At 44.1% G+C, this 12,646-nt stretch overlaps 1 protein-coding gene and 1 long non-coding RNA gene across 2 annotated transcripts; both read right to left on the bottom strand.

Annotated features, from left to right (window-relative positions):
• Positions 1-500: 500 nt before the first annotated feature.
• Positions 501-3,169, bottom strand: LOC135821438 (uncharacterized). Its single transcript, XR_010554354.1, has 3 exons — positions 3,111-3,169; positions 932-1,012; positions 501-583 (listed from the first exon to the last, which is right to left on the bottom strand). It is a non-coding gene; the product is annotated as an uncharacterized LOC135821438 (long non-coding RNA).
• Positions 3,170-3,344: 175 nt separating this feature from the next.
• On the bottom strand, positions 3,345-11,576 carry LOC135821765 (uncharacterized). Its single transcript, XM_065334763.1, has 8 exons — positions 11,503-11,576; positions 11,138-11,154; positions 10,608-10,688; positions 10,133-10,219; positions 7,715-8,086; positions 6,220-6,543; positions 4,461-4,544; positions 3,345-3,370 (listed from the first exon to the last, which is right to left on the bottom strand). Exons 1-8 carry the CDS (start codon positions 11,574-11,576, stop codon positions 3,345-3,347), a joined length of 1,065 nt encoding a protein of 354 aa, XP_065190835.1.
• Between the last annotated feature and the right edge of the window lie 1,070 nt (positions 11,577-12,646).

Here is a 12,646-nt window from a genome sequence, read left to right as displayed (position 1 = left end):
TGTACAAATCCTTGAACTTGCCGGAAATCCCGTAGCTCTACCAACTTCTACCGGTTTCCACCAACTTTTTCCTGGTAGAGCCGGTAGAGGAAAGTAGAATCCACACTTTTGACTAGAAGTTTTGAGTAGAAGAAACGAACCCCTCTACCGAAAGAAATAGTTTCTCCCCAAACTTGTAGATCAATAAACGAACGCCACGTTAATGTGTACAGGTATTGTACAGGTATTCGCACATTTCACAGAAATATGCACAGCAAACATAGCTCTACAAACTTCTACCGGCTTCAACCAACCTTTTTTTTCTTGTAGAGCCGGCAGAGGAAAGTAGAACCCACCCTTTTGAGTAGAAGAAACAAACGCCTCTACCGAAAGAAATAGTTTCTACCCAAACCTGTAGATAAAAAAACCAACGTCTCTTTAATGTGTACAGGTATTTCCACATTTCACAGAAATATGCCAGCAAACTGGAATTCACTTCATACAGCATAATACTCACTATGCTGACACTTGTCTCCATGGAAACCGTTCCGGCAGTTGCAACTGCCATCGTCAGTGCACTGACCGTCATTCAAGCAATTACATACTGCAGCAGTGATTGGGAATATTCACGCATTTCCAAAAAAGCACAAAGAGAGGAACAGAAAAGCGTGTTCTTGACATGTCCTTGAACATGATAACATGGAGACGTTAAATTAACTCTTGACAACAAAATAGCTCAACTCATGAGAGTGACCAACTCCCCATATATATGCATTATTTATTCCACATGAATAGAATAAAGAGGTAGAATTGGTTGGAGGAACTGGCATGACGACATAGAAGTTTTTTTCTTCTTCTCGACTCCGAATACAACATTCCAGCATGCATGAACCCATGGATCATACATTATTTGACACGCAGGCATGTTACAGTAGCTTTCTTTAGCCCTTACCTTCTGTGCAGTTGGGTCCATCTAGTCCCGGTTGACATTCACACACTTTGCTCTTTTTCACCCAGGGTTCCTCGCACACAACTGCATCCATCACATAGCACAGACCGAAGAGGAAGAAGACGAGAGAGTGAATCAGCCGGAAACGGAGTCATGCCGACTAAAGACAATTATAAAGTAAAAGAGGCTGGACCAGGGAAACTTGGATAAATCTGGGTTTCGATCATAATGGCCTGGCTGGGCCAGGGAAACTTTGATAAATCTGGGTTTCGATCATAATGGCCTTCTTCCAAAAGATAGAATTGCTGCTGGAAGGTAGACACTCTTAAAGCAGGAATGACAAGCAGCAGTTTACAAATCAGTGCTATCAGTAGATAGCGTCAATTATCATCACTGCTCTGCGGCACACTCAGACAATTGAAACTTTGCTAACAAACAAAATGACGACAGAAGCACAACGTGACATGACCAACTGAAGACAGAGGGTGGTAATAGGTTTTTCATTTGACAAGACCAGACCAAACCAGAGCACTTGCAGACGACAGCACGAACAGTTCACAGTTCAGGAGTAGCACAAATTGCTATTTTGGAGTGTGGCCCGAGAACTGCTCGTGCTTTTTTGTTGTGTCATTTAGGAGTGAAACGAATTCTGAATATTCTGGAATTGTTCCTTTGGATAACAATTCGAAGCATTCGGTTCAGATCGGAATACATTGTGTTTTGGTTTTGGACATTTTGCATGTGCAAGTAAGGCTGCGTTTACACGACAAAGCTGGGGGTGAAAACGCAACAAAATCCTTTCGGATGCATGGTTCATTTACACGGTACGAAGAGCAAAACGTAAAAGTTGTAGACCAAAATGGAAGAAAACCAAAACGCTGGCCAAGGTGAAAGAATTTGAAAACGGAAATGTTCTGCAGGATAAATTTGAGTGTGTAAACAGTCGAAACGGTATGCTGGCCTCGTTTTCCGTCACGTTTGTTTCGTTTTCAGCCGTTTACACGGATCCGGCAATCCAAAAAATTGTTTTTACAATTTTCGTCATGTGACGAGTGTTGTTTTGTGGCCTATTCCTGGAGTGTGATTGGTGCTTCCACGACAACACTTGGCACATGACGAACGTTTGCGGATCCTTTGCTCCCGTGTAGAAGCGCGAAAACGATACAAACGGAGACCACCTCGGATCAGCTTTGATCATGTAAACGCACGAAAACGAAAGAAGAAATGCGGGACCGAAAATGGAAAACTGGCCGTGCATTTTCATGTAAACGCAGCCTAATATTGCAGTCATTGACTAGGTCCGTGTGAGGTTATAGCTTACAACATTAGAGAGGTTCCGCACAACATAATTAGTCGATGAATGGAGAGTCCCACTGCATGAGGACCTGTGTTCCGCCTTATGGAGTTTTCGAATCACGTACCTGCCCTTGGCAGCTTGGAACACGGCAGTGTATGACCGGGTCGACCTGGCTAGAGAGTCCTAAATATGTACCACTAACGTAAAGTTGCTCAGCTTTACGTAGTGTCGAACCTCTCTATTAGGGTGCTGTAATTTCACAAATTTTCTGTGTACTTTTATTTTCGGTACTTTCGGTGCATCTGTTTCATACGTAAAATTTCAAGACACCAAACAAACACTAACACACATAATCCAATAGGGAACTGCTGCTCTGTACTGAAACTTTCTGTCCACCTAACCTAGCCTGTTGCCCTCATACCGAAAATATTGAGCACCGAAAATTTCTGAAATTTTGAGTAACCTCAAGTACATGGCAGTAGAATGCGGTGGTTGGCATGCTGGGAAAGGGGACTATGGCTCACAAGGCTGAACCAGACAGAACTGTCTACATATTCTTCAGCGATGTGAGAACAAACAAACTATAGAATATCCGGTATCCAATTTGAAGAAGAGGTAGGTGCTACTTCGGCGATACTTATTCAATTCGTTTACAGAATATTCGGTACGATTTAGAATATTCGTGTCACCCCAACACTCCTATTTCAAGCGAGCACTCAAAAAGACCAGTATACATGTCCTAGTTCTCTGTCACCCCTGTTAAAACTACCGCGAAGCCTACTCATACACGTATGGTAAAGGGGAGCCCACTTTTACATGGATGTACGCTCTGAAAATCCCACGCCAGCCATATGAAATGAGTAAAACGAATTCACTTCTACTTACCGAGTTGGCAATGGTGGCCGGTGAATCCCCTAGGGCAGCTGCATTCACCTTTGTTATCACACTCACCTTGGTGCAAGCACTTGCATGCTGCAACAGGCAGGGAAAAAAGCACATGCATGGAGTGAGTGACGCAGAAATAATGCACAGGAGGTCACTGTGTAGTAAGTGGCCCCCGGAGGCAATCACGCACAAACTCAAGTCAAAGCACTCACTTTCTAGTTTTACAAATAATCGTCACAGAAGAAATATTCTATACACACCTGGAACACAAAGAGAGTAAAGAAGCAACAATAAAGAAGAAAGGAAGGGAACAAAAGTTCGGCAACCTGCAGCCATGTTCTAAGTCCCTAACCAATAAGCAATCTACGAAAACCGGTTGCCGACGAAATTCTAGAACCTTCTGGAACATTAGTATAAGTAGCCAATCACATTTCAAAGCTCAAGAGCACAAACAAGACACAGGGGATGTAGGGACGGCTTCTTGTTAGTGTTCATCCCTTTCTCTGGAAGGTGTGTGTTCTGATAAAAACAACAAAAACCTAATTCAGGGCGGTAGCGACCACTTTTGGACTGGTCTCAGTTGGACATTTTACCTTTTAACTTGCAATTAAGATGAAATGACCTAAACTTGGAGAAAGTACTTTTTTCTCGTCCGTCTTGATAATACTGCAAAACCATCAGATGATGGAGACGGCCTTGTGACGTCTTCAGGTGGCGAAATGCACGGAATAACCTCTCTTATGTGGAGTTTGTGGCCGGAAGAATAGACAGTCGTGTGGCAAAGCACTGAACCTGCACCCTTATCATAATCTAGGAAAGCCAAGATTGTGAACCGTTAGGGCTTAGAAGCGCACATTACAGGCTTCGTTTCCTCGCACAATTGTTTTGGAAACTAAAAACATTGCTGGCTATGGGAATATAAGAAATCTCAGGAACAGGTTTTCGCAGCCATCTCCGACTCTCGATCAACATGAAGCAAAAAAAAAACCCTGTGCCGCCAGTCTGTCCCTGATAGCCCTACATATAAGGCACAGTACATGCAGGTCTCCCTAGTCGGTGCTGTGTACATAATGCACATGGTGCTGCGCCCAATCGATCGCTGAACTCCCATCAGCTCTCTAGAAAGAGAAAAGGAAACATCGGCCTGAAAAGTGGTCCGGTGAAACCAGGACCAACCGGACAGGTGGCTTTGCCCCCTGTAATCGCTTACACACACATACACGCACCTACACACACATACACACACAAGCACGCACATACACGCACATTCAGATATGCATATGCGCACATACAAACACATACACACATATACACACACATGCACACAAACCTAATGGCTTGCTGTCTTACCCTTTTCACATTCTTCACCGTAGGACATAGTGCGGTTACATACACAACTCATGCTTGGTGCAAGAACACCGCTCCCACAGGACTCTGTGCAGAAAAAGACAATAAAAGTCAAGATCGGATTACTCTTATGCAGTCTATAACAGGGCTGCCACACTTGGAGGGAGAAAAATCTGACGGGGGTCTGGGGGGTCCTCCGGGAGAAAATATTTAGGAAAATGGCTTGCTGTTGGGGTCCCAGAACACATTTTTAACGGTCAACACATTTGCATTTTACAGCTACATGTACATGTACATGTACAATGACTGGACAAACGTGACCTGGAAGCGCCGAATGGCCAACTGGACTAAAAAGTGCTCAAAACAAAAATCGGTCGGTTTGTCCGACAGCGGATCAAAAATCGGACGATTTCCAAAAAAAATCGGAGCAAGTGCCAGCCCAGCTATAACACTAGAATGGGGATAATAGCTTATCTAAAAAAAAACCTGTCACGCAGAATTGAAGGAACAAGATGAGTTGTTCTTGGGCTTTTACACCCACGGTACCATAGACCGGGATGCATGACAGCAAGGCACGGTACCATAGAACGGGATGCATGACAGCAAGGCACGGTACCATAGACCGAGATGCATGACAGCAAGGCACGGTACCATAGACCGGGATGCATGGCAGCAAGGCACGGTACCATAGACCGGGATGCATGACAGCAAGGCACGGTATCATAGAACGGAAGCATGACAGCAAGGCACGGTACCATAGAACGGGATGCATGACAGCAAGGCACGGTACCATAGAACGGGATGCATGACAGCAAGGCACAGCACCATAGAACGGGATGCATGACAGCAAGGCACGGTACCATAGAACGGGATGCATGACAGCAAGGCACGGTACCATAGACCAGGATGCATGACAGCAAGGCACGGTACCGTAGACCGGGATGCATGACAGCAAGGCACGGTACCATAGAATGGAAGCATGACAGCAAGGCACGGTACCATAGAACGGGATGCATGACACCATAACACTTCCAACACGGTTTCTGAGCTCTTGCTGTACGATAGATACATCCGTATTACTGTGCAGTGCATACTGCAAATGCTGAAATGTTCGGAACTCGCCTTTCCCTGAAAGGAATTGAGCAATCGAAAAGTCTATTTGCATAGGAAAGTTCTCAGCTCCGTCGGCAAATAGTAGGGTTACAGCCCTTGCCAGGGATTTTACGTCAAGTAGTAAACTTTCACCTCCTCACGTGGTGACAGTCATGGGAATTCCCCCTGTTTCTTGACAACAACAAAAAGTTGTCTGTAAATTATTTCAACCCTGGTGGCATGTCGAACTTCAGCTTGTCATGCATTTTGATTCCTCGCAATTGGAATCCAGGGAGCAAATTCTCCCCCGTCTCTGCCACAAACTGATATTGCGCCAAACAAAACCTTAGAATCAAAACATGCTGTTATGACTTCGAAATTACCCTGGGAAGACACCGAAGAAACACAGCCTGAATCTCAGTTCTGGGAGTGTTCTCAATGTTGTGATTCACCGTGGGTGCAAGAAATGCTGGGAGACGACATGTTTGCACATTGCAAGTGGGCACATCGTTGGGACAAGCCCTGTTCATACAGTGCACGTAGCGACGGGACACATTTACACAAACGCAAAACTATCTTCATCACGTTAGCGGCACAAACAGGGACAAACACACAGCTTGTGCATGGACAGCCATTGCAGAAGACAGTCACTTATTATTCTCTCACTTACTGACACAGAGAATCTTGGCATCCTCATGGCTTGTTTTGTTCTTAAACGTCACATGTTGTCTGCTAAATTTTACTGTTCTGTAAAGGGACTGACCATTGACCAGGATTGGCGCGACGTGGTAACCTAATCCGTCGGACTTATCTAAAGCCAATCTCTCTAGCCAGCGTTCTCTTAACACATGGCCATGTTCTTGTAACCAGTCTTTGGTTATGAGGCGAAGTCCGTACTGCTGACATGCGTTCTCTGCGCACTGCTCAGTCACGCTGGGTCCGAGTGCTGGAGTTGCTGCGGCGTATACAGAATCGTTGGCATGGAGCCATTGGGCTGCAAAACAAAGGGCATATACAGTTGCGGGTAGAAACAAAAATAGGCGGAAGAGAACTAAGACAAGCGGCATCATTATTGCTTTAACGCTGCGTTTCGTGCAAATAGCAAGGCCAAAGCTGTGTTCATTTTTAGCTACCTAGTAGAGTAGAGTCACTTTACCGATAGGCCACACGTTTTTATTTCTATTTTTCTCGTCACCTGAAAATCTAAAAATGTATGCGAGAGGTGGAAAAATAAAAAATGACCGAAGAATAAAAAAAGTTTATTAGACCTTTGTTCACACTAAAATCCACCAATACACCATGCAAAACAGCATCCATAGTTAGCAACTAGTATGTGGTAGGCGCTTCTATCACAATCTGTTCATGTGCAGCTAGACTGCGCACAACAAATGCCGACCTGGCATCATGTGTCGCACAGGCCACGCCACATTGTGTACATGTGCATGAGTGTGCTGGTCCCCACATGCACAGTCAGTGCAGCACAGTTTTTTTTCTTTTTTTCTTCAAGACTCCTAAATCGCATGCGAGTGGGTGACAAGAAACATAGAAATAGAAATGTGTGGCCATAGAGGTAGATGGTAGAGGCAAGTGTACGAACGCTGTTCTACCGGATTTACCGAACTCTACCGCAAGAAGTAGTTTCTACCCAAACCTGTAGATCAAAAACGAACGCCCCCCCCCCCCCCCCAAAGCAATCCTCAGACAACTGAAATTCTCGCTATTGTGAATTTAATATCGTGCTTGATGACACCCGATCTCTTGGATACGGAAGTGCCCAGAGCTAGTGAGTAGTTCAATGTTCACAGGTCTGGGGCTCGCCAGACTTCATACAGCAGCACCGTGTCACATTTGCAAACCATTCAGCGGTTCTACCAAGGGAGTAGTATAACACCGGGTTATGACACAAGCATACGCATGAAATGCTTCTTTGCAGGTGAAATCAATTGGTTACGCATGTGTGGGTCTGACCCTGGCTATAACGGTAGGTGTGACATTGATGTGAGAAACCCAGGTGGCTGCACTCTTGTTGTCTCTTTGTTTCATACTTTCCTGTCCCGTCATTATCATTGGACATACTATCCTGTCCATGCATGCACTTTGTGCTACTCAGCATTCTCACCATTTGCCCGTCCAATGATATCGCTTTAAAACAAGCAATTGTTTACCTTCGCAGATGACATTGTGACGGCCGAACCCATGAACACCAAATATTGCACCACCTGATTTGTTCTGGTCCTGCTTGTAAATAATATGCCGACGATTGTACTCGGATGATGTCCATATCGTGATCGGGCTGCTGTTACTGTTCACCATCATCTCGTGGAGCAATGACTTTACGCAGCCACGCACACCAAGCTTTGAGCCGAGCAAGGTGAAGGTTTTAAAGTCGACCAGCTGATATCCCCTATCTCTGCATGCGTCTCTGGCTTTCGTCCAACTGGTTATCTTCGGGCAGCTGCCAGAATAACACGGCAAGCCGGCGAGAGCCGTCCAGGTGTACATCACCTTGTCCGTACCCAGGCACTTTGTCCTGAAATCTGAATACAGCACAGTACACAGACATGTACAACATACTCAGGTACAGGAGAAAAATATTACGCTGGCCAAAAAACCCTTTCTGTCCGACTTGTGTTCAAATTTTCAAGGTTGAAGCACTATAAGGACAAGCTGTTAATCCCATTATTTTGCTAGTGGGTAACGGATCCTTCTCTATATTTTGGGCCTGTGAAAGTCACACCCAGACATTCTCATTTATGCGCTTTTACCAACAGGATGAAGGCTTGTACTAATTATGATATACCGTAGTGTCTTGTATTAAAGCCTATCTCATATAGAAGCAAACGGCGGGGAGACAATAATTTGATAACCGCAATAAAAAATTAGCTGAAACGAAATTTGTGTATTTTATTCACTGAAACAATTTACAAGTGTTGGAAGCTATCTATCAGCGTCTGTATAAGCCAAATTTGTGTGTACAGAAAGATAGTATAATTGGGTTGAAATTGTTCAAGTAACGTGTCGTGTTTGGTTCAGCCAAGCTTGGCCGTTAATGTTCTAGGTGAAATCAAGAGTACATGAAAACCAGAGGGTGCAGCTTGGGGCCTTTTCTGCTATGGGTGTCTGTCACGGCGAAATTCCGTGATTACATCATATTTGGCCCAGATCTGAGGCGGGAAATGGCGTAGTGCGTACAACTGAGCTGCAGTTGTGCAGAAAGAGACCTGCTTGAATCCTGCTACATCACTAAAATGATGTAATCACTCAATTCTGCAGTGACAGCCACCCATCCGAGCTGCACACTCTTGTTTTCATGAACTCTTGGTGAAATTTTCTGCTTGTATGTGTTATCACTTTGTCCTTCCTTCTTTCTTTCTCTTGTTTGTTAATTTCTCGCTTTGATTGTTAAAATTCACACTTGTAAATTTCATTGCTGTTGTTCTTAGTGTTATTTCTCTAACCTAGATTTTCTATAAGAGTTCAATTTTGTTTCAATGTCCTTTAGTACAACGACGAATCCTGATGAGTGTTGTACGAAAACTTGTTTGAATCCATTTTTTTCTCCACGCCATTTCTTCATATTTTCATCATTTTATTGCACATCGTCTCCACCGTTTTTTTTTACATTGCATGAATAAAATACACAAATGTCGGTTCAGCTAATTTTATTGATAGCGGTTATCATATAGAAGCCTGTTTTGAATAGAGGTCTGATTTTCAGAATACACTGTTGGCACACAAGCCTGGTTTTAGTGTTGACGCACATATAAATACCTGGTTTGAATAGAAGCTTGATGTGAATACTGAATAGAAGCCTAGCCCTGAAATCGGCTTCCACAGGAATACGCTCGGCGGTAATACACGACACTACGGTGAGTACATGTCAATTCTCTTTCTGGAATTCTGGACCATTATGATCAAATGCTGGGGAGACAAACGCACTGGAATCAATTAATCCCATTTTTCTGTAAACAGTGGGTAAATGAGTCCAATAACGTCACATCATTTTAGCATTACTTTATGATAATAACTGTGTGGAATATGAAGTTCCTACAATGGAGTCTGCATGCCCTTAGGAAGGAACCTTTTGCTCCAAGCATCTACAGAGAGGTGGCAAAGCCATTGTTCTAAAAAAAATAGAAAACGGCTTTGACTGTGAGTTTGCTGAAAAGCAATACTTGTAGTCCAGCACTACTGCTCTGCTCGGGTAGAGTAATTGTGCATGTGCCGGTGTGTATTTGTGTGTGTGTGTGTGTGTGTGTGTGTGTGTGTGTGTGTGTGTGTGTGTGTGTGTGTGTGTGCGTGTGTGTGTGTGTGTGTATGTGTGTGTGTGTGTTTTTAGTGAATGTGTGCAGGTGTGGTGTTACATACTCACTTCACATTGCAGATACCCTCATTGATTTGTTTCCGTCTTCTCTTTGGGCTTTGTTCATGATGGCATTTTACTCTTTCTCTTTTTCTTATCATTATCACTATCTTCATCATTTTGCGAGAACTGTGGCAACACGCCCAGTGAGAAGGCAGATTTTGCCTGTACTTCTGGTGAAGAAAATTATAGCTAAACAAAACCAAACAGAGACACTTACTGTCCTGACATTGGTCTCCCCGGAATCCGGTCGGACAGAGGCAGGTGCCGTCTTCAGTACACTGACCATTATTCAGGCAATTGCATGCTGCAGCAGTGATTGGATGCACATATTTTCCAAAAGCAAACGAATAGTGGCAGAACAACATAGCATATGGGATTCTCGAGACATTGTTACATGTATCTTGATCATCATGACACTGTACCCACCAGTACATAGCTACATGAACAGCCAGATTACAACACTCCCACGTATATCCAACTGATGCCCATATGACTGTATCATTTATTGCACGTGGATAGGACAAAATTTCAGACACTTTTAAGGTCACAGTACGTTGGGCAATCCGGCATACAAACTCGGACGTGTATCTTTGGCTTCAAATACAATATAACGGCATGTATGTTCCCATGGGTCATACATTCTTTGACACGCTGGCACATACTATATTACAGCAGCTTTCTTCAGCCCTTACCTTCTGTGCAGTTAGGTCCATTTAGTCTGGGTTTACATTCGCATGCTTTGTTCTTTTTCACCCAGGGATGTGTGCACACAACTGCATCGCATATCACAAGAAAGAGGGAGAACAGCCAGAGATTAGCCAGACACAAGAAGGACAGACAAGTGGACAGAGGGAAAAACAATTTATTATTATTTATTTTGAACAAACGACGAGGAGACAACAATTTGATAACCGCAATCAGCAATACAAGCCTGGATCGACATTTGTGTACACTTTATTCATGTAATGTAAAACTGTGGAGACAATGTGCAATAAAACGATAGAAATGTGAAGAAATTGTGGAGAGAAAAAAAGGAAAGGGATTCAAACAAGTTTTCGTACAACACTCATCAGGAATCTTCGTTGTACTAAAGGACACTGAAAACAAAATTGAATTTTTATAGAAAATCTAAGTTAGAGAAATAACACTAAGAAGAACAGCAGTGAAATTTACAAAAGTGAATTTTAACAATGGAAGCGAGAGCAATAACGAATGTGTGTACCAACACTAAACTTGCAGCTGAAATATGAACAAAGAAGAGAAAGAAAGAAGGAAGGACAAAATGATAACAAATAACAGCAGTACATTACACCTAGAACATTAACGGCCAAGCTTGACTGCACCAAACATGACACATTACTTGAACAATTTCTACCCAATTATACTATCTTTTTGTACACACAAATAAGGCTTATACAGACGCTGACAGATGGCTTCCAAAACTTTTAACTGTAGTCCATAACCATGACGACCACGGCACAATACAGTGAAAGAAGAGTCGGAATACGAATTGTAACAATCAGGACTAGCCAACAGATGATTGTACACTGAAGACTTGCTACCACGAAACCTACGCACAACACTAACATTCTCACCGGCACTCTCACGATCACTACAATAGTTGCTCTCCGACTCTCTGCTCCCTTCACCGTCCGTCCCATCATCCGCTTCCTCTGCGCTCTCTCTCTGTTATCCCGCCTGACTTGGTCCATTGAACGGGACTCGGCCGTCACCCTGCTGTCACGTCCCTCCTTACGCCCTTGTCCGTTGAGTGCGTAGCTTTTGTTGTAGTTGGCTGTTGATCGTCTTGGTCTTTCAATAGCGGGCTTGGATGGTGGATTAGTTGTGGTTGCTGTAGATTGCAATGTTGGTGATGGTGTGGGAGCTGCTGATACGCAAGGTGGGATTTTTGGGGTTGGCAATTGTAGTGGTAACGCCACTGCCGGTGTTGCTCGCGGTCTGTCACTGGCAAGCTCCACCGCAGCAAGAGCCGACGGCGGAGCATCAGGAGGAGGCAGTGGGACCGGGATCGCAAGCGGCACCTCCCCAGCCAAAGCCGCCGGGTGCACCGACGAAGGAACCACCGACGGCAGTAGCAAAGGTGGCGACACAAGCCGGCCCGATGAGCCACCACGACCACCCTCCTCCACCACAGCCACCAGCGACGGCGGAGCAAGCACAGTCTGTGAGCCAGGATCCGCAAGTTGCGTAGGTAACGGTTGTTTTCTAGGTCGCCCTCGCTTCGGTCTTTGTTGTTGTTGTAAATTTCACTGCTGTTGTTCTTAGTGTTATTTCTCTAACTTAGATTTTCTATTATAAGTTCAATTTAGTTTTCAGTGTCCTTTAGTACAACGAAGATTCCTGATGAGTGTTGTACGAAAACTTGTTTGAATCCCTTTCCATTTTTTTTTGTCTACACAATTTCTTCACATGTTCATCGTTTTATTGCACATTGCCTCCACAGTTTTACATTGCATGAATAAAGTGTAAACAAATGTCGATCCAGCTTGTATTACTGATTGCGGTTATCAAATTATTTATTTTACTAGTATAAGAGGAAAACATGTACAGTTTGCGTGCGACTCGGCTAGAGGCCGAGTTTTCCACATCTATTGGAATACCCCACCCCTCAAGGGTCAAGGCTCCCATTCAGCTCCAAGAGGCAAGAGACTGGACAATTGACCAGGAAGTTGAAACTCATTGCGGACGAATGAGCGTTTCGACCGCACAA

The sequence above is a fragment of the Sycon ciliatum genome, chromosome 7 (assembly GCF_964019385.1).
Source record: "Sycon ciliatum chromosome 7, ocSycCili1.1, whole genome shotgun sequence".
NCBI classification, from domain to species: domain Eukaryota; kingdom Metazoa; phylum Porifera; class Calcarea; order Leucosolenida; family Sycettidae; genus Sycon; species Sycon ciliatum.
This window is presented reverse-complemented; position numbering and strand designations above follow the sequence as displayed.

Bases quoted from the DNA above. Each gene is read 5' to 3' on its own strand.
- LOC135821765 (XM_065334763.1), bottom strand. From the start codon at position 11,576: ATGGGACGGACGGTGAAGGGAGCAGAGAGTCGGAGAGCAACTATTGTA. The intron at 6,544-7,714 runs GTAAACAATTGC...TTTGTTTTGCAG, and splicing joins TCACAATGTCATCTGCGAAG to CCCAATGGCTCCATGCCAAC. The intron at 3,371-4,460 runs GTAAGACAGCAA...TTTGTGTTCCAG, and splicing joins CGGTGAAGAATGTGAAAAGG to GTGTGTATAGAATATTTCTT.